Source organism: Pseudomyrmex gracilis, unplaced genomic scaffold (assembly GCF_002006095.1).
Source record: "Pseudomyrmex gracilis isolate BER0280 unplaced genomic scaffold, ASM200609v1 scaffold_42, whole genome shotgun sequence".
NCBI lineage: Eukaryota > Metazoa > Arthropoda > Insecta > Hymenoptera > Formicidae > Pseudomyrmex > Pseudomyrmex gracilis.
The window spans coordinates 937,319-964,773 of NW_018020626.1; the positions used below are offsets into that span (position 1 = coordinate 937,319).

General features: G+C 37.6%; 4 protein-coding genes and 1 non-coding gene across 10 annotated transcripts in view; 2 read left to right on the plus strand and 3 right to left on the minus strand.

Moving 5' to 3' along the window:
- LOC109853064 (four and a half LIM domains protein 2-like) overlaps window positions 1–5,355 on the minus strand; it is a 98,525-nt gene extending 93,170 nt beyond the window's left edge. The window contains exon 1 of the mRNA XM_020424797.1: window positions 5,230–5,355. Within this exon, the coding sequence (XP_020280386.1) occupies window positions 5,230–5,274 (45 nt within the window). The 5' untranslated portion in view covers window positions 5,275–5,355. The remainder of the gene's footprint in view (window positions 1–5,229) is intronic.
- A 4,079-nt stretch (window positions 5,356–9,434) lies between these two features.
- LOC109853035 (DNA-directed RNA polymerase III subunit RPC4) lies at window positions 9,435–11,953 on the plus strand. Its single transcript, XM_020424740.1, has 6 exons — window positions 9,435–9,934; window positions 10,012–10,141; window positions 10,223–10,538; window positions 10,599–10,693; window positions 10,757–11,002; window positions 11,076–11,953. The coding sequence occupies exons 1-6, from the start codon at window positions 9,747–9,749 to the stop codon at window positions 11,193–11,195; spliced, it is 1,095 nt and encodes a 364-aa protein (XP_020280329.1). The 5' UTR covers window positions 9,435–9,746; the 3' UTR covers window positions 11,196–11,953.
- LOC109853034 (serine/arginine repetitive matrix protein 1) lies at window positions 11,426–19,452 on the minus strand. 6 transcript variants are annotated; one of them, XM_020424735.1, is made up of 16 exons: window positions 19,341–19,452; window positions 19,160–19,253; window positions 18,793–18,882; window positions 18,553–18,675; window positions 16,691–16,861; window positions 16,229–16,392; window positions 15,953–16,147; window positions 15,040–15,861; window positions 14,782–14,916; window positions 14,192–14,695; window positions 13,792–14,020; window positions 13,630–13,712; window positions 13,321–13,556; window positions 13,083–13,244; window positions 12,463–12,947; window positions 11,426–12,373 (listed from the first exon to the last, which is right to left on the minus strand). In XM_020424735.1, exons 2-16 carry the CDS (start codon window positions 19,169–19,171, stop codon window positions 12,161–12,163), a joined length of 3,624 nt encoding a protein of 1,207 aa, XP_020280324.1. In that variant the 5' UTR covers window positions 19,172–19,253; window positions 19,341–19,452; the 3' UTR covers window positions 11,426–12,160. The 6 variants fall into 6 exon arrangements, with proteins under 6 accessions (XP_020280324.1, XP_020280325.1, XP_020280328.1 ...); XM_020424736.1 differs by having other exon boundaries at window positions 14,192–14,683; window positions 14,782–14,919; XM_020424739.1 differs by having other exon boundaries at window positions 14,519–14,695; window positions 14,782–14,919.
- A 651-nt stretch (window positions 19,453–20,103) lies between these two features.
- LOC109853052 (prosaposin) lies at window positions 20,104–26,156 on the minus strand. The gene is made up of 14 exons (XM_020424762.1): window positions 25,866–26,156; window positions 24,869–24,977; window positions 24,319–24,679; window positions 23,661–23,966; window positions 23,404–23,592; window positions 23,209–23,322; window positions 22,830–23,084; window positions 22,613–22,744; window positions 22,344–22,523; window positions 22,050–22,263; window positions 21,619–21,933; window positions 21,380–21,519; window positions 21,081–21,305; window positions 20,104–20,958 (listed from the first exon to the last, which is right to left on the minus strand). Exons 1-14 carry the CDS (start codon window positions 25,903–25,905, stop codon window positions 20,911–20,913), a joined length of 2,628 nt encoding a protein of 875 aa, XP_020280351.1. The 5' UTR covers window positions 25,906–26,156; the 3' UTR covers window positions 20,104–20,910.
- A 985-nt stretch (window positions 26,157–27,141) lies between these two features.
- Trnav-aac lies at window positions 27,142–27,214 on the plus strand. Its single transcript has one exon. It is a non-coding gene; the product is annotated as a tRNA-Val (tRNA).
- The last annotated feature ends 241 nt before the right edge of the window (window positions 27,215–27,455 follow it).

Genomic DNA, 27,455 nt, shown 5'->3' on the forward strand with positions numbered 1-27,455 from the left:
ACCAAGGCCGCGCGGCCGAGGTCAGTGCCCCGTCAAGGCCGCGCGGCCGAGGTCAGTGATCCCGCCGCGGTCACGCGACCCAGGTCAGTGACTTCGCCGCGGTCACGTGACCGAAGTCAGTGACTTTACTGTAGTATGTATATAATAAATATAATATAATATAAAGTATAGTAAATTATTATGAATATATAATAAATTATATATATAATATATAGTATTTAATCTTATATATAATATAAATTACAGTCACGTTACTTTAGTCAAGTGTTTTTCTACTCTTTCCTGTCGCGTGACTTTAATTTAGTCAACGCGGAAAAGAGGCAACAATAGATGCGATACATTCAATATCAAAACACGCACTTCGCAGTGTAAATGGATTTTTTTTATATAAGATAAGTGAATATTTATTATTTAAAAACAATACGAAAATCGTGTTCTAGATGCACCGCCGAATACAGAGTGAAGACGTGTGATATCTTTGGCGCGTTGGTTCCCGTTACACGATCCAATTGCGCGAACCGGCTTTACAATCCCACACCGATTAAAATGATTCTGAATCAGTAAATCGTCAACATAGAGATTGCAACCTTCGTGGGATATGCAAATATTTTTATTGTGATATAAATTAACACATCGCGCTGAGAGTACAAGGCAATTGTGTTTCCTAAATATATTGAAAGCGCGCTTGCCTATCGAGAGAAGAGGCTGTGCGCAATACGAATTTAATTAAAACTAATTTGACGTCTTTCCTGGAATTCTGAGAGAAAGAGGATATTACAAAATAGGGCAAAGCTATTGCGTACTTGTTACCCGTTCGCAATTAATTATGATTGATCATCTCGATAAATCAAGATGTATTTTACAAAGAATCTCGAATAAAATATGCAAAATATTTTATGTATATATTACCGATTTATTTTATATATTATCAAAAACTTTGAATTTATTAGAAAAAGTGAGTGAGAGATTGTGTTTGTGTGCGCGCGCATGTGTGTTATTAAAAATCAAACTGCGTGATTGATAATAGAAATGTACAAAAATCCACTTGAATGGTCAGCAAAACAAGATCAGTTTCTATCAGTTTTTATATGTTTTTATTGCCGTAGTTTTTTTGCTTTTCGTGATAAACGCTATTTGATAAATATGATCCGATATACACATAAATATTTTTTGACGTAAATGTATTTTAATATCGATGTGTATTTATATAAATTTTTTTGCATATTATTTGTTACTATTTTTCATGTAAAAACGTAATAGAAAAAAAATATGAGAAAAAACAATGGGAATCGATCTCATGAGCGATACACGTGTATTAATTATTCGCGACAGTTTTTTGTATATTAAATTATTCGCGTCACAGATAACGCAGATATATCTCGACGCAAGACGACGAGAAGAGCGCCGCGTGATGAATACTAATGAATTGCACGAATCGACGCGTTCTCTCGAAGGAAAAAAAGTCCCTTTCCAATTAGCACAATCCTATAACGGGAAAACTGGATACCCCCTTATAGACAGGGCGGCGCGCGATCGAGATACTTATACGATCGGCACACATGCTCGTAAAACTGGTCCAACATTCTCGCTTGCGTCGCCATGTGTCTCTAAAGAAGGCCAAAAAATGCCGAGGACAATAAACCTGTCTTGTTTAGTCCCACTCGTGCATCGGGGACGACGGAAAAATTCGAGGAACGCGAATCGCGTTTCTATGCAGAACAGAGAGACAAGACGTCCTAGACATAATTCACGTGTGCGCAAAAAAATGCGCTGTTTTTGTAACATATCGAACCGTTTTTGACGAGAATCGAACTACTTTAGGTTTGCATTGTATGGCAAACATTTGAAACAATTCCGAATGGTAAGAAATTAATTATTGACAAGTGTGAAAAAAAAGCCGCGCGCGTTTCGAAAAAAGAAAATTACGAGTTTCTGGAAAAATTTACGTAAATATGTGAGAATATATGTTGTTGTTCGCACGGCCAAATATCTGACGACAAATAGAAAATAAAATATCAAAATCGACTCGCGCGACGTATTTGGCACGAAGTCGTAAATAACAACTTTGCGATGATCGCGAAAAGCTGCGCGAGCGTTAAACGCATGAGCGCGAACTGACACGATATGACGGTCGAGAGCTGATATTTTGCAGCGAGTTTCTTTTTTGTTTTTACGACATGATAAATCAGCGATTGAGCGATTCCGATTGAGATTAATATGCTTCTCTACCCTCGCTCGCGTGTACGTACGATACGTACACGCGAATCTCCTTTACAGCGCTATTATATGCGCTCTGCTTGACTGACGTCATCGCTGAATCCGTATCTACCGAGATTTATTCTGAATTTATAATTTTGTCGTGCACGGTATAAACACGTTCGATGAATCGCAGGTAATACGGCACGGTATCGATATGGTAATTCGATGCACGAGAAAATGTAATGTGTGTGATATACGGAGAACCGTGCGACTATGTGATATCGTTTATTATTATTATTACTCCCGTTAGTAGTACGGCTCTTTGATATTTTTTCACGTCGTTTAAATTTATCTGCTTTTACATAGATGTAAAAGTGATTAAATGATATTTCGAAACATTGTATCGCGCACGAGAAAACACGCATCGAACGTAAAACTTATTCTCTTTTTTATGTAACATAATTTTCGTGAAAAAATATTTTTACTTCGCTGAAAGAAAAAGAAAGAGAGACAGAAACTTTCGCTCAATTATCATTTCTAATACATCAGAAGGATCGATAAGATCGAAACCGAGGTAAGGTCGACGACGATGGCAATTCTGAATGAGCCTTTAGTACTATCGCCATAGATATCGCGTTACATCAGTGCACCGGCCTCGACGCGTGTTAAGACACCTAATTACACGTTACGTTCGACCCACACGCACGCACACGATTTACCGAATGGTAATGCTCTCGGCCGCTGGCCACCTTGAGGAACAGACAGAAGGAAAGTGGGTGAACTCTCGGCTCGGATTTTGCGGCGAGAAACCAACGGCGCTCCACCTGTTCCTCCGTTTTTCCTTTCCCGCCCGCAGCTGGGATCCCGCGTTAAATCGTGATTAACGGAGGGGGTGCACCTGGGATTTGTTCGCGCGAAGCTCCGCAAATGTCCGCAATGATTTCTCGCGGACGATTATATATATTTTCGTAAATCATATTGGGAAACGCAATATGAGAAATTAATGTAGATCTATTTGTCTTGCGGCTTTTGCCATGTTTCGTTCTCTCTCCTCTTTCTCTTGTCGCAAATTTAAAAATACTACAGAGCTAAATATAGTTTAAATTAGATTGTACGGAGAAAATATACGGTCGATTGCGCGGTATTTTCGAAGATTTTTTGGGGCGGGGAGAGAATATAATAAAACTAAAAACGAATTACACATGCAAAATTAAATATATACGAGGGATATAAACGCGCGTACATCTCGAAATTGTACACGAAGAATTATATAAAATCGTCACAAAGAATCATCACGCTATCTCTAAAAATAAATGATGAAGTACATCCACGCGATACTAAGCGTTGTTTGTCTTTTCGCGACTATTATAAATAAAATTGTTTTCTGAAGTCGACGTTTTCTGAATGTAAACATCAATTTATAATGTTAACTCTAAGCAAAGCGATTTTTCTAAAGTGCGTGACGCGCAAATAGAGATGCGCGTAATAAAGAGATAAAGATACGCTCGGGCGCGGTAACGATATGATAATGCTATTTCAGCAAACACGCGACGGGAACAATTTAAAACTGCGTAAATACATTTACGCAGTCAATGAAAACGCGAGATTTTGTTTTGTCCATATTGTACGAAGTTATATACGTGGCACGCGAGGTCGCGGATGTAATCTAAGCGCGGATCGATGCTTCCGCTGGAAAAGAGCGCGCGTTGTGCCATTTTTGCCGAATGAGCCGACCGAAATCAGAAATTCTTGCACGGTATGCCGCCCACGTAATCAAAGGTATATAAGCCTATAGCCTACAGCTGACTGGAATTTTTTTAGACGCGTCAGACGTCAAGCGATGTACAATGCACGCGAGACATTGCGCGAAATTGTAAAGGGGAGAGAACCGCGCTGTTTTTTTTTCAAGAAATATAATAACAAACCGATATTTATTAAAAAACCGCGTGGGACAGAAAAAAAAATTTAATTATTATTGTGCATTTAATTTGCGTGTGCGCGCGAGTTAGTTAAGTAGAAAGCGTCGCTCTTCGTCGTCTAGCGTCTTCACTCGAAAAGATGGAAAGTGTGCGGATATTCTTATCTTTCGATTCTCTCAACGACACATCGCTGACAACGCTATTGCTGCACCTGATGGATAACGCGGAACAATCCGGTTCAAGGATGCTTACTTCGTAACGCAGACCACGGTCATCACGATCGTATTGCCACACGTGCGATACGATGATGCACCCTTGCACAAACTCAAATCACACATTGATTCGATCCGTGAGATACGCGAGTCCCCTCAGTGAAGTCGTGCAGCGTCATGGAAAAATACGGAATTTTTTTCTTTTGCGATATTCTCTCTTTATTTGCGCATTTAAACACCGTAAAAATATGTAATTAAAAAATTCGTGGTTTTATTCAATGTACTTTATCCGAATTATATTGTCGCGCATAAATTTCCGGTTGCAAGTACACCTGTTTGATATTTACACAATATTTCGAATGCGAAAGCACGACTCGTCGCGCTTGTTTCTCGGTAGCAAAAGTGCATTTAGATCGATACAGAATTGCTGGACACGTAACGCGAGAATAAGAGTGCTTATTTTTATTCGGATATAAACTTCGAAGAGAGAACATTGATATCACTGACAGCTGCGATCTCTCTCTCTCTCTCTCTCTCTCTCCCTCTGTCTTTCCCTTTTTCTTTTTGCAAAGAATGATGTAATTTAAACAATCTAGATCCGGACAGACAAAAATATAGATCCGCAGATGTGGGTTAGCTAAATATACAATTGCGTGCAAACTAAAGTATCTCGATCAATAAAAGTAGTAGTACAGTTGGCAAACTGCTTGTAGGTATAATACTGCGCGGAGAAGAGAGAGAGAGAGAGAGAGAGAGAAAGACACTGACAGTGAAACATTAAACGCGCGAGAATATCTACACCTGGGAGAAGCGGAGTTTGAAGTATCGAGATTTTCATTGCAAATAGAAAAATAACAATCGAGATAATTCGCACAAGTCAAGAGAGATGAAGTACTGACCTTGGCGTCGAAAGCCTCGACAGGAGTCCGTTGCACGCCGTTCATCTTGTAATTAACCGATGGCACAGTCCGTCACGCAATAGTTCGTTACTCGCGCACTTGATTATTATTAAAAAATAATAATAATAATAATAATAAAGAAAAATAAATAAGTTTATAAATAAAAAAGTTTACTTCTACGTCAGCGCTAATACGTGTCACTTTTCACTCCGCGATCGAGAGACGTTCACGTACCAAATATTGATGAAATCCATATCGATTATCGTCGTATCGATCACAATTCGACAGCTCATCTGCAGTCGCGAACAACGTACGTGTTTAACGTACGAATATATTCAAGACTCGCAATTTGCAAAATAGCGCAACTCGGCGCTAGTTGTGTAATGTAATATTGAAATACATGTGTGTATTAAATATTGAATGTTACAAACAAATATATCGTCGCACGACGATAGAAAGGATCGAGAAGAAGGAGTAGTAGCTCTATCGAATGGCGATCGAGCGATTTCGTCGAAGGGCGCGGAACGACTCGCGATTCATTCGGTCGTTCCTCGCGAAAAGACGCCGTGCGACATTTGAGTGAGGAACGCGCGTTTCTCTACTGCGGAGCCGCGGGATTTGAAACGCGGCGTCGTGCGAGGACGCGCATGCGCGCCGCGACCTTCGCGAGCACGTGCTAATCGCGAGCACGCGTTTGTTTTTACCACTGGCGAAGGGTTTTCTTGTCGGAGAAAGGTTTGTTTTCGGATCGAGAGAAAAGTATACACGTCCAAGACGCACGTTTGCTGTACATTATTAAAATCTATTCCGTACAATTGTAAAAACAATATCGATTGTATTTCATACGTAATATGTTTTCTACATTTTTTCTTTAATGTGAGCGCGCGTGAATTATTATTCCAAACAACGAGTTTTAATCAAACAAGAAATTGAACGTGTCACGCGCACTTAAATGATGTTTTTAAAAAAGATTTTGCGTCATCTCGTGCACGTGTATTGCACCTTGTCTCGTACTCAGAATACGTGCGAAGAAGAATTTAATTTGTTGACTATTATCGCAATCAATGCCTTTACATCGCTATCGCAAGCATATTTTTCCGTTGTTGTAACAAAACAACTTTTTTTTTTTTAGAAATATCACCGTTATCACAAAATGCGCTCGTACGTGCAAGACTTTACGCGCAATCTTTATCTACGTGCAAACCACCACGATGTGTCATCGTCGGCATTTCAGAGCACTTTACTCAGAGCGCGATCAACGTGTCGGCGGCTCTAATTATTTTTCTAGTGTCTTGCACTTCTGAAAATTTTATATTTTAGACTAAAAACACTGTTAATAATAATCAAATACATCTGATGTTACTACCGTTGGGAATAAAAATAAATAAAGGCCAATGCGATAAGAGACAAACAATTGCGTGAATGTCAAAACCGCAATATATTTTTTCGTACGTGAAATATTCGAAAATACCGTATCGTGAAAAGAGAGGAAACCGTGAGATAACCGCGTCGCAAGCGTTTCGAGACGAGATAACTTGTCTCCGCGACTCCACGAAGGAGTCTGAACGAAAGGATTCTCTGAAAGGAGAGAGAGAGAGAGAGAAAGAGAGAGCTTCTTTCCGACGCGCGAAAGAAGACTCTTTCGGAAAGACACGCTCTCGGGAGACGTCGGCTGCTCGAAAACCCGTCGATGTATCCGATGTCTGAGGGGGAGTACAGAACAGGTTTAAGAACCGCCGCGGCTGACCGAACTTCACAAATCCGCTCTTCTCTTTACTACGGTCGACGTCGGGAAACGACGCGGCGCTTTAAAATTCTTCGTTTCTTCACATTTCCGCAAAGCCTCAAGTTTTCAAGAATTGCATACGGCGTGCGCATTGTAATTTCGACTAATTCGAAGGTCGCTCACGCGTGCGTAAGCGGGAACGATCTTTCGATGACGTTTTTGTTTTTGTAGTCACAAACGCGTGATTTCACGCACAATCCGGAATTACAACATACCGACGCAAAAAAAAACTGACGTTTAATATTTTTCGGTAAATTGAGTTTTGATGCGCGAGATATTGCAGACCGCAGATAAACGAAATATTACGTATAAGATAAGATACGGATACAATGTTTTTAGATAAGATACAAAACCTCGTTAATTTTTCGTCGAAGAAATTTTGATTTTAATTTCGACGTCGATGAAAATCGGCGAGAACTCACCGAAAAATTTACATCGGTTTCGATTCTCAGCCTCGTGACGCGCGAGCAACGCGACCGTGTGCGACTGTCATGCGTGACGGTGCCCCTTACGCTCCACGCAATAGCTCTGTGCATTGTGAAAATAATCGTATGGAATTTATAGAAAGGAAACGCGCAGTCGCGCGAGGCAAAAAATGAGCAGTTTTCGCTATATTGTAAATCACACTCATCTCGGAGAAGGCGGAAATTTTAGTGACCACCGTAGCTTGTCATCAACGCGAAAGTCAATGTACGAAATTACAAAAATAAAGAAAAACGTACACAATTTGCGTGAGGGGGAATAAATAATCTATTTGCGTGTCTCTCGATTGAGATTTGGATTAAACAAAAGTTGGTTTAAACTTATTTCTTTCATCGTTCGAATTGACTCGTCAAAGAGATCATTTTTAACAGCAACAAAACACGCTGCTCCGAAAGTTTGACAGTTTGCATTTTTTCTTGATCGGAAAATTAAACGATCTCCTCGAAACATCTCGTTTCCTGACGAGGTTCACTCACTTGTTTCTCCCTCTACGCCGCGTTTAATTTACTCTAAACCATTCCGCAAAGACAAAAATTTTTTCATTTTGCCTTTTAAGAGAACGGGGACTGCGTTTCACTTGTTGTGGATCGCGCGAGATGTGAAGATCGTTACCGGCGATCCTCACGAGGAGGACCTTCCGAGACTATACGAAGGATTTTCAGGAGAATTCATCCCGGATGCGGAGTTCACAGTCGGGCCTTTCTAACAAGCGGCCAAAAAGAAAAATGATCAACGGAGAAAACGAACGATCGTAAGGCGACTTCACCTCCTTGTCGGAGGATGTTGATCTGGGCGTACTTGGAGACACGCTGAAACGCACGGCGCCGTGGCACGTGGCACGTCGTCGCATGTCCTGACGCTCTTTATCTTTCTTTTTTTTCTCTCTTTCTCTTTCCTTTGCTCTTTCCCTAGTTCGCAGGATCACCGCTCGCTTGCGTGCGCCGGCGGCGGGAACGCGTTAACAGCCGACGTTCGGGCGCTCTGCGTCGCGACTGCCGGCGCGCGGCGCGGCTAAGAAACCATACGATGACCTCATCTACGCCGGCTATGCTCTCCTCCTGCCCATGTCGCTAACGCTACTAACCAATCGGAAAACGTTGTCGCCGATGACGCCAGACGTCGCCGGTCCCTGTGTGTGTAGGTTGCCGCGATATCGCGCTTATCTGCTAGTCATCGCGGTGCATTTTCCGCAAAAGTTTGCAAATACAATTAAAGATAATGATTTTAAATACATAACAAGACTCAGAGAAATATTTTACGTGATCGCGGTAAAGCGCTATCTATTTTCTATGAATTTCGTGTTTTCCGCGTTTTTCTTCCTTTTCTTCTCTTTCTTACCTCGTCATATCGCACATATTCATATTAAAAAGTACAAATAATACAATATTGCAACAAAGCAATCAAGTATACCTAATAGTATTAATCGCGTATTTGTTAATTATTTTTTGTATACTTGGAATGAGAAAATACCTTGAAATATTCGCGAGAACGTTTTTTCCGTCAACTGGCACAAAAACGCCAATGGATCGCTATTACCGCAGTCGCAATGTCGGCGTGGTATTTAATGATCTTCCGATCGTCTTGGTTCGCGTTTAATGTGGACGCCATCAAACAACCAAACGAATCTGCTCCATCAGACGTAAACGCCTCGTTCACAAACTTCACCTTTGAACGGCAACAATAGCGGAGAAAAACACGGAGCGAATTCGAATTCACTTGTGCGGTTTGTCGCGACGTTCGCTACCAACCGCGAATTGGAAGCGCACTATCGAAGCGCGATGTATGTATCTCGCTAATCGATGATTCTCGAAATATCGAAATTCGATAGTATCGATTAAATCGTTTCTGGTCGCTTCGATAAATGCGGTTGGTTCTCAAATCGCTGTGGTGCTCGCATGCGATCTAACATGTAAACGCGATTGGTCAATAAAAAAACCACAGAACCGAGCAATTGTGTGAATTGATCACAGTTGTTGTTTCAACGAAACAAGCGGAAATAGATGCAGAAAAATTGATCCACCATTTTTTGCGTGCGCACAGTGACATCTGGTGATATTTCGCTCATTTCGATCTCGTGTTTTTCCTCGCATTGATGATTGAAAACTGCGCGACATCCCGTGACGATCGTATACACATCGTATGGGAGTCGCAATGTGTTAGTACTTCGACTTGAAAATCGAGGTCGCGGATTCCGCGGTGTTCTGTTCGATATCTCAAAAGAGAGAAAAAAAAAAGCTGATTATCGAACATGACTGAACAGTCTGACACTATTCGTGTCAAATTAGAACCTGGTATCAAAATGGAATCAAATTTACCCTCAACGACGAGGTTAACATCTTTTCGCATGCGTGACTGGACTCTAGGTGGAAATACAAAGAAAAAACAAAGCTCAAAAGTTTACACGCCAAATGTCAACGTGCAACGTAACAAAAAGGAGTAAGTTGCCTAAGTAACGCTTATGTCTCTTGCGATATGCGTGCATGACATTAAAAGATAAAAATTTGACTTTTCAGCGAAACAACAACAACTAAGGTCAGTGTTAACGTGCCCGCGAGATCAAAGGATGGCGATCGCGAAAGAGGGCGAGGGAGAGGAGGAATTGGAAAGGGACGTGGAAGAGGCGAGAAAGCCAATTTAATACAAGTGAATACAAATACAAACTAGTATGTCTTTCCAGTATTCTTACACGATCTAAATCATCGCTAACAGTTGTCTTGTTTTTAGTCTGTGGGTGTATTTTCAGACGGAATTTATACCCCATCTGTCAAGAGATCGGATAGCAGTTCCAGAAGCGGTAGTTACAGAGATAAAACGGATATTGGAAAGTATATGGAAAAGCCAAAGGTAAATTTAAATAAAATAGCAAATGAAGAAAAAGATGAGAAAAAGTTGAAGGAGCTGTTACACGACTTTATTGATGATGGACCAGAATCTGACGAAAAAATAGATTTTCTTGAATTACCCAGGATTGTTAATAAAACAGAGATAGTGACTGACGATGAAATTGAACAGAAACCAACTATTTCAGAAAGTGGTAAAGGTAAATATTTGATATTTTTTGTAATATCATCTGGATTTCACATAATTGTTTCTGTTACAGTTATATCTATAAAGAAGGAGAATAAACACTTTGCAAACAGACTTACCATTCCTCAATTAATTGAAAATAATACTAATTCTTTTACTTTAATACAGGTAAGAGAACACCGGTGTGTTTTTAATAAGATTGTCAAAGTAAATTAACCATTTGTTAATTAGTTTCCAGCAACTTTTCAAAATCTAAACTGTAGTAGCGAAGAACTGAGATCGACACGACCAAGTAATTCCAATACTCAAAATGAAAGTACTACAAAAACAAAAGAAAAAGCTGAATATAGTCTTTTAAATAATTTAAATAGCGGTCATATAGGCAAACTTGAGATTTTGAAGTCTGGTAGAGTGAGAATGCGACTCGGAGAAATAAGTTTTTTTGTTAATGCTAGCTTACAACAGAAATATCAACAAGTAAGTTATGTAGTAATAACTCTGTATATATAAAACTTACATAATACATAATATCAATTTTATTATGTTTCAGGATCTAATAGCTACAAAATTAGATTCTATATCATTAAATGGAGATTTTATCAATCTTGGCCAAGTAAATAGCACATTATGTTGTTTACCAGATGTAGAATCTATGATAAAAAATTTATAGCATATTTATGTGTATTTAATAAAGTTTTAATAAACAAACTATCATCTTGAATGTCTGTTTTGTGAACAATACAAATTTTATTTTTAATCTCATTTTCGGATTTCGTAATTACGTCTGTATGAAAACTCGATAAGTGCGATTCTAAAATATCTAAGAAAAAAATCCAAGAAGTGTTTTGTACTACGAAAACAACTATACATGTACCTGTGTATGTTTATTAATCAAGAGTATGAGGTTCTCGGTGAAATATATTTTTATAAGTTTTTCTCCTTTTACAAGTTTATATGCATATATATATAACACATCATTCAGTATACTATTTATTTTCTAGCAGTGCGTTTTTTTGTATAACTAAGCTTTATACAAATTAAAGTGAACAAATCGATGTACACAAAGTCAAATTTCAATTCAAATATGTGTGTGATTAGGAACTGAAAAAGTGAACAAGTGTTATCTTGTTGCTAGACTGTTCCAACTTCATATGTCAAATTCGACTAAACGAGTGTCAATTTTTGTATCACTACGTGATGCGTTTGGGCGCTCACAGAGATTAAGCGACTATTTTTGTTTTACATTTAATGAGCAATATAGACGGTTAAAGCGGTGAGAGCGCCGCTCAAAACGCGAACGCGCGTTCTTTTCAATAATACATTATACATACCGTCAATGGAGATACAAGAAACTGAGATGTCAAGCACAATTCTGTCCTTAGTGAAATGTAAGCTTTCGATACATTTGTGGGAAAAAAAAAAAAAAAAGAAAAGATTTATACTGTACGAATGTTATTTGATCTTGTTAGGGAGGGATTGAGTGATGCATACATAAAAATAATCCAATTAGCAATATAAAATAATGGATGTTCGTATTCATGATACAAATACTAGAGACCAATTCTAGAGACATATATATATATATATGTATATATATATGCGCAAGAAATTTCCTTCATTTAGAAAATTTGATCCTTAATCACTTCTCTCAATGCTATGTCCTTTTTTCATAGATTTCAGCGCTTTTTCACGAAGTTTTTTTTCCAATTCTTCGGTATTGCCTTCACTTGCATCAGACTCGTCCGAATCCGCAACTTTCTTCTTCTTGTGTTTCCTGTGCTTCTTGTGTTTCTTATGCTTTTTATGTTTCTTCTCTTTCTTTTTCTTTTTCTCTTCTACCTCACTTTCCTGAAAAAGGTAAAACAAAATTTATAATAAACGTCAACAAAATTATTATCGTTATTATTACTTGTATAAAATTTGTTTTGAGGTTATACCTCCGATTCGCTGGTACTGGTTTTTGTTTTCTTCTTACGCTTCTTCTTCACTTTTTCATCGTCTGAACTGTCGTCGTTTTTCCTTTTCTTTTTTGCATCCTTATCATTAGGATCGTCGTCCTCCGAGCTAGAGTCTCGTTTGAGTTTTTTTGATTTTGACTTGGATTCATCCTCACTTGTCGAGTCCTTTCTCACTTTACGTTGCCTACCTTTTTCCTCATCGGACGAAGTGTCTCTTCTTTTTCTCTTCTTCGGCTCTTCGTCAGAACTCGAATCTTTCTTCGATTTTCGAGATTTTGATCTATCATCGTCGTTCTTGCCCCTCTTAGATTTCTGTTCGTCCTCACCCGACGAAGAATCTCTTCGCAATCGTTTCGATTTTTTCAATTCCTCTTCTATTTCCTTTCTTGATCGTTTTCGTGAATCACTTTCGATAATTTCACGTTTTCTATTGTCCTTTTTATCTTTATTGCGATCTATAGAACCTGTTACAAAGTAAACAATTAAAAAAATTTAATATATATTTGTTACTATATATAAGTAAATTGTTTATATATTATCACTAAAGCACACAATTTTGTAGATATATTTTTTAATGACAATACACGTCACAAACTTACCGGTACGACTAGTATCTCTAGTTTTTTTATTTTTATCTGGATGCTTTCGGTCATCTTCCGAGTCAGAACTAGATCCAGCTTTGCTTTTGTCAGATTTATCTTCATCCGATGACGCTTTTCTAGACTTTCTTGGCTTTTCCATCTTTCTTGATTTTCTTTTACCTGTAAAATGAAAATTATAAAAATCGAACTTAATAAATTACAAATATTACGCACGTAAAAGATATCAGTCTCTCACTTTCTGTATCGCTATCTTCACTGTCAGTGGAACCATCACGCTTCTCTCTCTTGATTTTCTTCGTCAGTTCCATAGGTTTCTTCACCAGTGAAGGTTCCAACGGTTTCTGGACAGACTTTTTCTCTTCCGTTACCAATTTCATCGGTTTCCCTGCTTTGTCATCCTTCTTAAGAGGGAAAGCGTCCACAGAAACAAAGTTCGTCTCCGCAACCTTTGGTGTTTCCAAAGTATCCTCTCTGGAAAAAAAATACATGTAGTGCTGATGATAAACTCTCTATTCTTAAAACAAAATATGTTGGCAACACGTACTTGATCGATTGTTTAAGTTTAGCTGCCACGATATCTTCGGTTTTCTTGAAAGGCGACGGTGTACGCGATAGACTCTTCGAAAACTGAAAAGTTAGGTATAAACGCTTAAAATTAATCTTTATTATCTATCTAAAAATAAACGCAAAATAAACAGACATTTACTCTGTGTCTAGTAATAGGTAGCGATGAAGCTTGTAGTTTCTTGGGAGAAACACTGCGCTCAGGCTTTTTCACAGCAACAGATTCCGTCTTCTTTATCTCCTTCTCCGGCCGTTTAATCGTTTCTTCTTTCATTATTTTCTCCTTTTCCTTCTCCTTCTTCTTAGCGTCCTCCACGTGTTCGCGTTCTTTTTCTCGCTTCTCCTGTGATGTCTTGCGTTCGAGCGATTTCCTGTTAACACAAAACAAAGAAACGTCTCTCTTGTAAAACAATCATCTAACAAACGGGACACATCACGACCGAGAGTATCTGCCGATTTATTATCCACCTGTCGCAGAAGACTCTGTAAAAGATAGTACATCACGTCCAAAGTGGAAAAAAAGACAAATTTTGTTTACGTACCTAAGTGGTTCATCCATATTGCTAGAGGAACTACTCTTGCTACGTTCCGAGCTACTCGACTTAGACCGGCCGTTTCGCAACTCTTTTCGCGAGCCTGTATCAGACTCTCTTTTAGTTTTCTCATCCGTTTTCCTGTCCCTTGTCTTGTCCTTGGCATCCTTTGAACGATCGGGAGATCGCTTTCCGTCTCTCGAATGATCCACCGATGACCTTTGATCCCAGGATCTCGATCTACGATCTCTAGATCTAGATCGACGATCCTTATTCCGTCGTTCTCTGGAACGCTCCCGTCTACTTGATCTGTCGCGTGAGGAAGATCTATCGTACCTGCTTGATCGATCTCGTCCATCCGGCGAGCGACGTCGGCTTCCACGATGATCCGGCGACCGGCGTCTGTCGCGTCTCTCCGATGATCGTCGTCGACGATCCAACGATCTCCTGCGTCGTCTGTCATCGGGGCTCGGCGATCTACGACGATATCTTGCCGGACTCCTGCGAGGAGGACTGTCAAAACAATTTTCCATGCACACAATGCAAAGATAAAAAATTATTTGATTATATGGAAAAAGAAAAATTAATCAAATATCTACCTGCGCCTATTAGGCGGTCTGCGAACAGAAGGTGGTCGCATGCTGCGGCTGCCGCTGTACCGATCCAATCTCTCCCTTTCTCTCTCCCTCTCGCGTTCTCGCTCTCGTCTCCTGTCGCGCTCTCGATCCACTGATCTTCTGAAGAAAGAAACATCGCGAAAGATACTCACAAACTTTGTACACGTAAGATGAATTAATAAAAATAACAAAAATATAATTCTAAACACAAGGTCAAGAGAGCAAACATATAAATCTTACCTCCGGTTTCTATCTCGCGATCTATCGCGTGATCTATCTCGCGATCTGTCTCGTGATCGATCTCGTGATCTATCTCGTGATCTATTCCTATCTCTATCTTTGGACCGCCCTCTGTCCTTACGCGGAGAAGGACTTCTCCTCTTAGGGGCTGATTTTCTCTCCCGACTAGAGTCGCTGTCGCTGCCGCTGTCGTCTTTGTTAGTCTTGCGATAAGATCTCTTCGCCTGTACACCATCTTTCTTCTTCCGTATCTCAAAATCGTTCTTGTCCTTGGCATTTTTATCTTCTTCAGATTCCGAGCTGCTACTCGTGCTACCGTCGCGCTTTCTATTTGAATCGCCAGTGGAATTGGTCTTCCGTTTATCCGGTGACTTCGAACGGGACTTGGTCGATCTCGAGTCGCTCGAGGCGGATCTCGATTTCCTCGACTTGCTTCTGTCGTCGCTCTTAGATCGCGACTTCTTGGACCGTGAATGCGATCGCGAACGCGATCTCGATTTGGACTTGGACCGTCTGGATTTCGAACGATCCTGCGAGCGCGACTTTGATCTTCGTGATTTAGACCGCGATCTTCTTGATCTCGACTTGGAACGAGAACGTCTCGACTTCGAAGCGGGAGATCGCGATCGGCGCGTTTTTGAATCTCGACTGGCCGATTTGGATCGAGATTTCTTGGAACGATTTGGTGATTTCGATTCAGATCGCGATTTTTTCACCGACTTGTCTAGCGATTCCGGTGAGGGCGTGCGATTGTTCTTCTTCTTCCCATCAGCAATGCTCATCAATTTTGCTTGCAATCTCGATATTGCTACTGCGGCTTCCCTGCAAGTACGTAATATTCTTCCAAATTCTGTTTTTAAGCAAAAAAAAAAAATAAATAATTCAATTATGCGCGCTAATACAAATTATTTACGGTTTAGTTTTAACTGGCATCAAGGGTATGGCATTTTCCGGTTGTGGTGAATCTTCTCGGTCGACCTTGGCTTCAGGCATATCTTTCCCGTTATCTTTCGACGAACTTTTACTTGGCGATCTCGAAGTAGATCTTCTCTTTCGACTTGATCGATCGCGATCTCTACGTCGATCGCGTGATCTGCTCCTGTTGTTCCTATATAAAATAATGCAAGAATTTATAATTTGTTCGAAATAAATTTTAAACAGCATATACACAAACTTTTGATGACAATACCGGTCTCTGTCACGATCTCTGCTACGATCCCTTCTACGGTCTTTCGAAGAGCCGCTATCTTTATCTTCTTTTTTCACTTTACTCTCGCTCTCATCCTTTTCCCTTTCGCGCTTCTCTTCTTTCTCTTTTTCTGCCAACGTCGCCTGAAGTTTCTCTTGTTCTTCCTAATTCAACAATATATCAACATGTAAGCTGATATTCGTGACAAAACTTATTGCTTGTTTATGGTTAAAAAGTACAATTAAAAGTGTGTGTCGACACTTCATCTATTTGGTTATATTTCACTGAATGTCAAAATGTAACGATTCAATTGTTTGTTCAAGTATTGGAAAACTTCAAGAGATACTTATAGGTAATAAACGTAAAGTTATATACTTAACAATAAAAAACACTATTGCTATGTGCAAACAAAAGTCGTTATCGATTACAATGTGTATTTAAATATAAAACATAAATGATTACCAAACGCTTTTTAATCTGATCCTTTTTTTGTTGCAAGAATGCTTCGGGAATGCCCGTAACACTTTCTTGAGCCGAGACCAAAAGGTCCCATAATTCGCCCATGAAAGAACGGGCATTTCTGCCGTTCAGGAAACCTGTCAGGTTAATCTGCATTTTTCGCGGGTCGGGAAACTGTAAAATACATAGTGCAAAAATTTACTTTTCCGTAAGAGCAACAAAAAACTTTTCTATAAATATAAATAGGCTTTAACATCGAAACAGAAATAGTGTCACTTTTAATTTCGTATATGAATGAAATTTTTAGACAAACTTGGCAAACATTTATATCTTTATTCTGTTACGAACTGCTTTTCCCCCTCGAAAAAGCAGATATTTATTCTTTTATTTCTAAGCATTTCTTACCACCGAGTGCCGCCGACCGCATATTTTTATACCTGTATTAAAAAATTAAATCCTGAGATAAAAAGAGAATTAGGATATATTAATTAATCTCTCAAATAGCACAAAATAGACCATTCATTGATCACGCTTGTTATCATTAAGATGGGCTGAAATGAGAGAAGCATATAAATTCATGTATATCATATATATCCGACGAAACCTGAAAATCGGAGATAATGTGGTAAAAAAGGATCACCTTTTCACCAACCTGTGTCAGTGACAAAGAGTCAAACTGTGATTACTGCAGTGATACCTCCGGGCGCCGTTTTCGCCTCAATCATGTCGACGTGTCTACGTGACCACATGTGTACCCCGAAGAATATCCGATTCCGTTGTAAACTGCGCTTTGACGACAAGTAGCAGGCCAGGACGACGCTCGACCTCGCTTTTAGATGTTGATGACTGTGATTCCAGCGGGGAATCCAGTGATGTAACTCGCGGCATGGTGACGATGATTCCAAAAGTCCCTGATTGACACGCGTTGTCGTCTCGGGAAGTGATGATCAAGCAGGACGATGTCATCGTGTGATGATCCTTGGGCGAAAGCTGCGATGTCATCCACGTCACGACGACAGACCACCTCGGGCGAGGTAGTCGCAGGAACTAAAGTGATGAGTCCTCTCTGCAGGCGACGATGGTCGATACTGCAACAGCAACATCGACAGCTGGGACTGGCGATGTAGCTCCGGAGAGGGACGCGAATGGCAGGAACCGGAAGTACGATGGAAGTAGCCACGACGGTAACGTTGTCGACGTGTAGCAACCGCGGCTGCTGAAGCTGAAGATTTGTCGACGGTTCTAAGGTGACGTTGAAATACCAACTGCCACCACAGCTGATGCTAGCGTTGACGGCTGATAGAAAGGCGGCCAATCGGATGTAGAGAGGAGCACATCCGAATGCCATTTGGACAAAAGGGTTGAGCCCCACCAACGGTCTCTACTTATACTAACGGGGAATTCAAACACATGTGATAAAGCTCAATTTTGCACAATTTGATATGGCTCAGCTACAGATCACTTTTTTTTTTTGTTGAAAGTGGATATGCTTGGAGAGGAATACATGGGCTGATTAAAATACAAGGGATACCAAAGGATGAGAAACTTATGAAATTAAAAAAAAAGAAAAAAAGAAAATTAATGTGACATGTATATAGTTAGAGACAAATCTGCCTCATTGCTTTACATTATCCAAACTCAGCACATTGTGCAAAATTTGGATTGTAAACACTTACAATTTGTATAAAAATATCGTGCTGAAATAATGATTATTTATCGATTTCCTATAATGATGAGGGGAAAAAGCCAAGTGAACTCATTATTGATATTACTGCTTTTTCACAAGCTACTGCAGTAAAAAAACTTATCTCTAATTCACACTTGCTTAATTTTACTCAATTAAGGCAATTATAAGCATTTCTCACCTTCTCTTCCAGTTGATTATACACAAATTCTACCACAACATCATCTTCCATGCCCAGAATTTGAGTGATCTTTGTTGTAATCCATGGTTTAATCACATCAAGTTTTACTTTGCTCATATCCACCTATTATATGTTAAAATTGTACATGTTATATTTGTATACAACATATATTTTTATATATTTTCTACATTATAATTAAAAAATTTAAATTAATGTTTTTTCTACAGAAATAAAACATACCTTCTGTGTTAATGAGTCTCCAAATTTCATTTGTTTAAGGAGCTTCTTTTCCTTGTCGCTGAACCTCGTATCTTGGGAGGCTGTTGTCCCCTAAAGAGTATAAAGATTAACATTTTATCTATATGCAGTCTTTATAAAATCTTCAAATTAAAACTGCTGAAGCAAAATAAGTTTCCTTGAAAGTAAATAAAAAAATAAACCACTTATTTGCATGCTTTTTCTTGCTAAAAAAAACCAATTTTCAGTACCGAAAATGAAACTTATTTCTCTCCTGATTGTTTTGGAGAAAATTTTATTTTTAAATTTACTCAAAATTACGTCAAAATCAAAACATATTCACGAGACGGAATAGAATGTGTTTTCTTACTGTGTACATCATCTTGAAGATGTGCTCCAAGAAACTCGCGATCGACAAAACGAGTTGCGCTCAGTTGGCAAGCGCCACTTGAGGATGACTTTCTCTATTTATTACAAATAATGAACAAAATTAAAACAGTGCAAAACACACTATTTATAGGTCTGTCAAGTATAAAATACAATTTCCTTACAGATATGACTTGTTCAAGGTTTCATACATATACAAACACGCGAAGAAGCCCAGGCCACAAATATGGCGCTTAGTGAAATCACGCAACAAGAGCGGCGCGCAAACGTTAGGCCGATTTACATCAAACAAGATCGTAATGGCGCATGTACAAGTGAAAATCATTAGAAATGAATTAGAGAGAAGATTGGACGCGGATTCAGGAGACCAATTGTTGAGTGCGCTATATCCACAGTGTGTGCGATTCTATTCTGCTCCCATACTGAAAAGTTGAGTTAACATTTTGAACGGTTAAATTTACATCTCGATCGGTTAAATTTACATTTTGTGTGTTGGATTTCTACTCCTTCTTGTCACGTGACGTTACTGTAGTCACGTGCCTTTAAAAACGTGACTACAGCAAAATCACGTGACTATAGTTACGTGTTGTTTTTCCACTTCTTCCTCTTTCACTTTTTTATTAATGGACACTGTGTTACACAGTGTTGCCTGTGTGTACGTAGCTGAAAAACACTCACATCACGTTAAGGCCCATCTACACAAAACTCAGACAAGAATCATAGGTCTCGTGGAATTAACTAATCATGTTGACTAATTAGCTGATTTGATGAACGTGATTAGTCAGTTCCGTGAGATCTGTAGCCGCGTTTTATAATGCTGGATGAACCTTTGGAAGACCTCTTTTTAATTAAAATCTCTTATCAATAGATTTATCCTGCAGAATCAAAGTGGAGGAAATTACAAATTTGAAGTTTTCTTTCAATAGAAATATCTCAAGAACATCTTTATTAAAGAAATACAAATGGTACATCTTAATAAATCACACTTAAGGAGCATGCAATTCACAAAGCAACGATTTTTTATCATTATCACAGTTGAATGCAAACTAAACAATTTGTGGAGCTCCAAGAAAAAGAATTCACCCAAAAAATAAATATAAAATTCACTAGGATTTGATATTGCCACTAGTCAGATTACAAAGTTTTTTTTACATAGTCAGACAAAAAAGAGTTCTTGCAAGTTATAGAAAGCTAAAAACTTTTTGAAAATGTCAACGTAGCTTAAGTATCGCAAACTATATGCAACATTTGTGGTTTAAAAATCGCATGGCGATTGTCGCATCTACACAGATCATCAATGTTATTCGAGTGTTTCGATATAGAGATTAGTATAAGGATTGATATAATATCATACGTAACATGAAATAGATTATTTGCTACAATTAGGGCCTGAGCACAATAGAGAAAATATTAGGAATAGTAATTAAAAACAGAGTTTAAATGTAATGCACAATGCGAAAAAACAAAATATAACATATATATAAATATAGGCTGTATATCATGCAGCCATGACAATTTCTGTATTTGTTATATTTTATTTTTTGTCATTGTACAGTACATTTAACTTTTATTTCCAATTTTTATTTCTAATATTTTCTCTATTGTGCTCAGGCTCTTAGAATCTTCTAGCCTTTTAACCGAAAAGCATCGTAGCTTTTTTTTTTTTTAGTTCCTTTTTGTTTTCCCTGCTGCTTAGATGTCGAATTTGCAGCCGTCACTCGGAATTAATACAATTTACACAACTTCGCCATTTTTGCGATACTCTTCGCATTGCTTTGTAACCTAGCACAAAAAATCGATAAAGTAGAAAAAAATTAGTATAATAGTACATTTATAATATATCAATCAAATATTTTAGTATATTTAAGATTTATTAATTTTTAATAAATATTTCGTATACTCACATTACAGAGTCTAGCAAGTTCTTCATTTTCGCACACAAACGATTGGCCCCATGTGCACTTTTTGAGTTCGTTGATCGATCGAAATTGACGCGAACTCTTGAATGACATTGCAAAATAATCATTGGAAGAACATAAAGCCATCTTCTCGCACATTTTCTCACTGTCCATATGGGCTCTCAGCATGTTTATTATACTTTGTCCATAAATATCAATCATTTTATTGCACTGCACGTAAAGTTTTGTGTTTTTTTAAATATTTCGTTTGTCAAAAAATTATTTCATAATAAATCAATTATTACCTCAGGTTGTTTTTCCGATGGCAGATATTTGCACACCTTCTTAACCACTTCCTCGATTTCAGCATCGGTTTTTGAATTATATAACAATTTGTCAACTTGAGTTATAATTGCTCGACATAAGGCACATTCTGTTACAGATTCTGCAAAATCGACAAACAAGAAAATCAATCATATACACATTTTTAAATATAACACTGATCGAATTAACGATCAATTAATATCTCTGAAATCATTATTACCTCGAATTTGCTTTATACTGACTTTACAGAGACTAAGCATAGTGCAAACTTCTTTAGGACTAACATTGTTCGTAAGAATGCTCAGTACGGCATCAGCATACTTGTCTACGAAGCTGTTACACTCTTTAGAAACTGTTTTTGGTAGATGGTCGCACATACTGTGAATCTCTCTTTCAATTTTATCTCGCGACTTTTTATCACCAATCTCTTTATCAAGATATTGCATTGCAAATTCACACATTATGCAAATTCCATCATCCAAAACATCTTTCGGATCAGCCACGTACAATGGATACTGAGATATTTCATTGGTTACTGAAATATTCAAAAAACAAAATCAAGTTACTTTTTTTGCAGATATTTTTATCAAAAAATCAACAACATTAGTTTTTCTCATCATTTATAAAAAAAAATTTTTTTAGACAACTTACGTATTTCTTGTTCTCTCTGAGAAATACGCTTCGGACCAGGATTCTTGGTGTCATCGCACAACTTAAGATAAGTGCACACTTCTTGAGGAGTCAGATCTGCAAGCAGCATTTCTATAAGCTCTTTGCTGTATGCCTTCACAAAATCTGTGCACTGTTTGGTCAAACTGTGTGGTAAATGATCGCATAATTTGCCCAACTCGGCCTCAATATTTGCCTGTAATATGTGTTACACATCAGAAAAACAAGCCACGTAATTTGCATAGTTGTCGCAAATACAATTAATAACATTGGTACCTCAGTTTTGTTCGCTTTAATGGCGTTGTAAATCTGCGTTACCGCAAGCAGACAGAGCGGACAATTTGGCTTATCTTCAACATGTTCTTCCGCAACGGATTCAAGTTTAAATTTCTTGGGAATTTGTTCGAACATGTTCAACAATTCCTTCGATGGGCAAACGTGTATCATAGGGCACACCTTGAGATACAGAATAATCGAATGTTAAGATATACTTCATTATACTTCATTGAGAGATTTTACGCTCCAAATACAAAAAGTACATTTACCTCTGACGGATCAATTTCTTGTATAAGTATGGCCATAACTGCATCTCCGTAAGTCTCTATAAATTCTTCACATTTACCTTTAATAGAGGGTACCTTCTTACAGATTTTCTCAAGAGTTTTTTTTATTTCATCCTGAAATTTGAATAAATTTGCATTTGATTTTTGTGTAAACTTACGTATATTCTCTCAGAGAATTTTATAGTTTTAAATGTATTACCTCAGTTGTGGGACTTGAAATGGTGTCTTGTATATAGTGTAATATATATTCGCACAATGCACATGTTTGCTTGTTTTCAATGCTTCCATAATCTGGAGATAAAAGCAAAGAAGGCATCATTCTCTCAATCGGCAATTGCATTTCTTCAGCTTCCGATTTCTTGCCGATAGCAACTACATCTTTTTTCTGTTTACTATTTAATATGCTCAATCCTATTTTCGCCGATTCCTCCGGAAGTAAAGGCCAGATTGGTCCCTGTTTTGTTTAAAAAATTTAAAAAACATAACTAATTATCTCTAAAGTTTTATTTAAAAAAGATCATTACAAAAACAATTCTCTCTTAACATTATGTTCTCACGTGGTTTTAATATTTTCATACCATTTTGCCAGGTGAAGGACAAATTCCAGATAACTGACAAACAAGATTGGTGTTCAATCCTCGAGTAAGATATTCATAAATTTCTGGGTAATATTCCTTGACTATTTCTGAACACTGTGTAAAACATATTTTTGTGAATATATACATGTACTATACATATATTTATAGAACAATATATAACTTTACACTACAAACCTCGTCAGCAAAAGACTTAGTCTGTTTACACAGACCCAGAAGAACCTGTTTAAATTCAAGTTCCGTCGTGTTTGCAACTAGAAGATCTCTTAAATGACCTACAAGCTGTTCGCATAACTTGCAAGGAAGATCATCGCCAACCTCTACCATGCCCACACTCGACAACGGAGTTATTTCTACCTTCGGGACCTAATTTACAACAAGTGTTTTTAGCAAAATTGTTCATTTTTCATTTTGCACGTAATTAATATACTTACCACATCATCGTCTTCATGTTTGTGGAATTTGCTGCTGCACTGTCCGGATAAATGGCATAAATTCTCTGCATTAAAATTGTTGTGCAGATGATCATAAATTTCGTGAAAATGAGTTATAACAATAGCTGCACAGGAATCCGAGAAAGAACTAAGTTGACCGCAAACACGTAAAAATTGAGTGAGCATTGTTTCTTGTGGCGTATTATGTAATTTGTTTTCCATGTACTTTCCTATTGTATAACACTTAGTACATTCGTCAGGTTCAATCTCATCATTCTTCAATACAACTGACTTTGTTTCATCCTTCTAAAAATAAGAACACTCTTCGTCAACAATCATTTTTAATCGCATTGACATATGCATATAATGCTTATATACATGTTGCCATTTATAGCAACATAGATAACATTTAACACGACGTTTATAGATGTTATTGCTGTAGTAAGTAAAAAATAAATGTGTAGAAATGTGTTATTAAGTGCTGGTTATACAGGAAAAAAATCCTAGTAATCTAATCTTGTAAAATTATTTAAAAATATTTATTAAAAAAACTTAAACATTTAAAAATCACTTAGGAAACATATACATGTGCAAACGTTAAAGATTATTAGTTATTCATTATTTCATCAATCCGAAACTGTATAATTCATAATGTTACCTTTTCTGGTGATTCTTGATATTCAGCAAGCAATTTATCAATATGAGCACTGTTACAAAGTCCTGCAACTGAACAGACCATAGATGGATTCATTTGAGATGCCAATGTTTCCACAAGTTCGGGAATGAATTCATCAACAATAGTGATGCATTCCTTGACAATTGGCTCAATGTGAATTAATTTGCAACTGCCTTCAAACACATCTTTCAGATCTTGTTGAGTTTGATTACTTTCTAACTGATCTCTTGCTTGTTTAACCATATCTTTACAAATTCCACACACATCATCATCATCCTCTGGAACTTCCATTTTTTCCCACTTATGAATACAGTGGTTGACAGCACTGCATCCTTTGGCAACCCTTTAATATTAATATTAATGCCAGCATTAATTTATCAGATGTTATTATAAGACACATATGATAAAGAATAACACAGTTGAAACTGTGATAATTTTTAAAAATGTTTTACAAACAATTTTGTCTTTTTAGTCTTTTTAGTCTTCATAAAAACCTTCTTTTAACAAAGAAAGTTTTTATTTAAAAACCTACTTTAGATTCTGACACCAGTAACTTGGACCCCATGTACATTCATCCGCACCTAAAAGATGATCCACCTTCTCTTTTGGTTCAGCATTTATGACCACCATAGCTGTGGAGACTAAAAACAATGCACAAAGTATAAAAAAATTTTTATAATTCCTCTAGTCATATCAATATCAAAAATATTGTTTTAAAAATTTACAACATAAAAGTATATAAATTATTTTTAGCTTCAGCTTTTGATACAATAAAAAAAGCTTTTGTTGTTTTTTGTTTTGTTGAAGCTAAAAATACTAAAAAATCTGTAATAGAAAGTTAAGTATTTTCAATTTCTCACAGCTGTTTATTCAACAAAATAAATAAAAACCTTAAAGATCCAAAGGTTTTAAATCTGCTTTACACAAATCTAATTATCACATACAGCTGTATTTGCGAAAAAAAAAATGTAGAAAAACATCATCATTATTGCTATGATATTGTGAATTATATTTCCAATGTTTCAGATTCGACTTAAATTGACAGATTACAAGTTAAAAGTCTGAGTCATCCTAGTCATCCTAGAAACTTCAGAGTTGCTTTACAATGAGTAATAGACGCATGATCAGCCGGCGAATGACAGAAGAATGTATGGTGACACGAAAGCAAGATACTCATAGCAAAAAAAAAAAAAAAAAAAAAAAAAAGTAAGACTGAGAAGAGGAATGCAAAGAGTCATAAACTGCCATATGTGACACGGTCGAAGATAAACACTCCTTCCATAGCCGAATCTAGAAATATCCAAGTGCTTATAATATCAAAACATATGTATAGAAGACGCGAGAGCGCTGTCAAGTGGCAAACAAAAACATCCCAGGATAAAGTGCGCATTAAACGGAGATTGTCCGCGATAAATGTTTGGCGAATAATTCAAGGGATGTCACGCTGGGAAATCATTGTCCGACGAACAAAGAAACCTTTCTCGAACTCGTAATAAACAAGACGTCGACCTTCATCATGAGCAACTCACCAGCTAAAATCGCGCAGAGCGCGATTAGTATCTCCTTCATGTTTTTGCCAATAACTCTCTTGATGGGTCCGAAAAATAGTCGTGACGACGCACTAAAACGCTCGACGAGCGCTTAGATCCGCGTGCAATCAATTTGCGTGGAGAATCTACGACACAAAAGCAACTTTGACTTTACAGATAATAGACTATCTCGAAAAACAACCGAGCACTATCGACGGTCAACGGTGAATCGCAGCCGATTCCTCGAAGAAAATCATCCGACGACGGAGAGAAGCCACGGTGTGGTCGGTGTTGATTCGGTACCACTCGGTAACGTTCGGTAAGTCACATGATTCGTCACACCATTGTCGCGATGCGCGTGTATGTACACACGCGTGAACCACACTAATAAACTGTGCAGGGCCGTATTCACCGGACCGCTGCGGGTGGTTTTTTTTATTAATCAACGTTGTTGCAACGTTTCGTGTGTGTTTGTTGCAAATTCGGAAATCGCTGCCTGTCGCAGTGAAATCTTTATTATTATTTTTTTTAAATCTTTTAACAGAGTATGGGAAAGGTATATTTCCTGCGCGTTCTCTGAAAAGCACAAAGAAACTCAACACAAAATCCTTTTTTTTTAAAGAAAATCCAACAAATAGAAACTGCGTGCTAAGTTTATCTCTTCAAAATTTTGAAAATTTCCATTTATTATTACACGCAAAATAAGTGTCATCGGCAATTGACGATAAAAAATTGTGAAGATAGTACAGTCTGTTCGTTCCGATTCAATGTCATTGTGAAGTTTATCAGGAGATTATACGAAATGATTCACGCATAATGTAGTATGTGTTTTGAAGGAAAGCACGCAATCGTGATATGATTTCACGATACAGAAGCAAGTTTTCCTTGCGTTTAATTAATGATAAACACTGAAGATATGGAACAGCTGATTGACAAAATTATTATGATTGATTGTTTGTACACAATAATCCTTATTATTCTTATCATGAAAACGATTGTGCGTAATTTATCGTCTGCAAAATATTGGTTCAAATAGAGAATATAACGAAATATATTAAATAAGAATTCATGTGTTACGATGTTACATATGTAGTACGTATATAATTTGCAACTTGTGCAGATATATATTCCAAGCGATAATATTTTTTTCTGCGTTCTTGCGTCAACAGGGGCAATTAGATAACACATAATAGATATGCTATTTGTGCTAGATTTCAAATAAATCAGAAATAATATTTCTCATAAAATTCGTTTGCTAGCAACCCTTCATCGTGGTGTTTCCGTGGTGTAGTGGTTATCACATCCGCCTAACACGCGGAAGGTCCCCGGTTCGATCCCGGGCGGAAACATCTTTTTTTTTGTTTTTAATTTTTTTGCTCGCAAATTTACACACACGTAGAACTTCACTTAGTTTTTAATAAATATACTGCGCACGTATTAAGCGCGTAAAAAAACGAGAGCGTGGAAAAAATAAATAATTTTGCTGAACAAATTTTTACTTTTGTCGTAGTGAAATTGCAACAAAAATTCGATCTTATCTTCCAGCGAATAGAAAAACATAAGTAATAAATTGTTCACAATACTCACAGA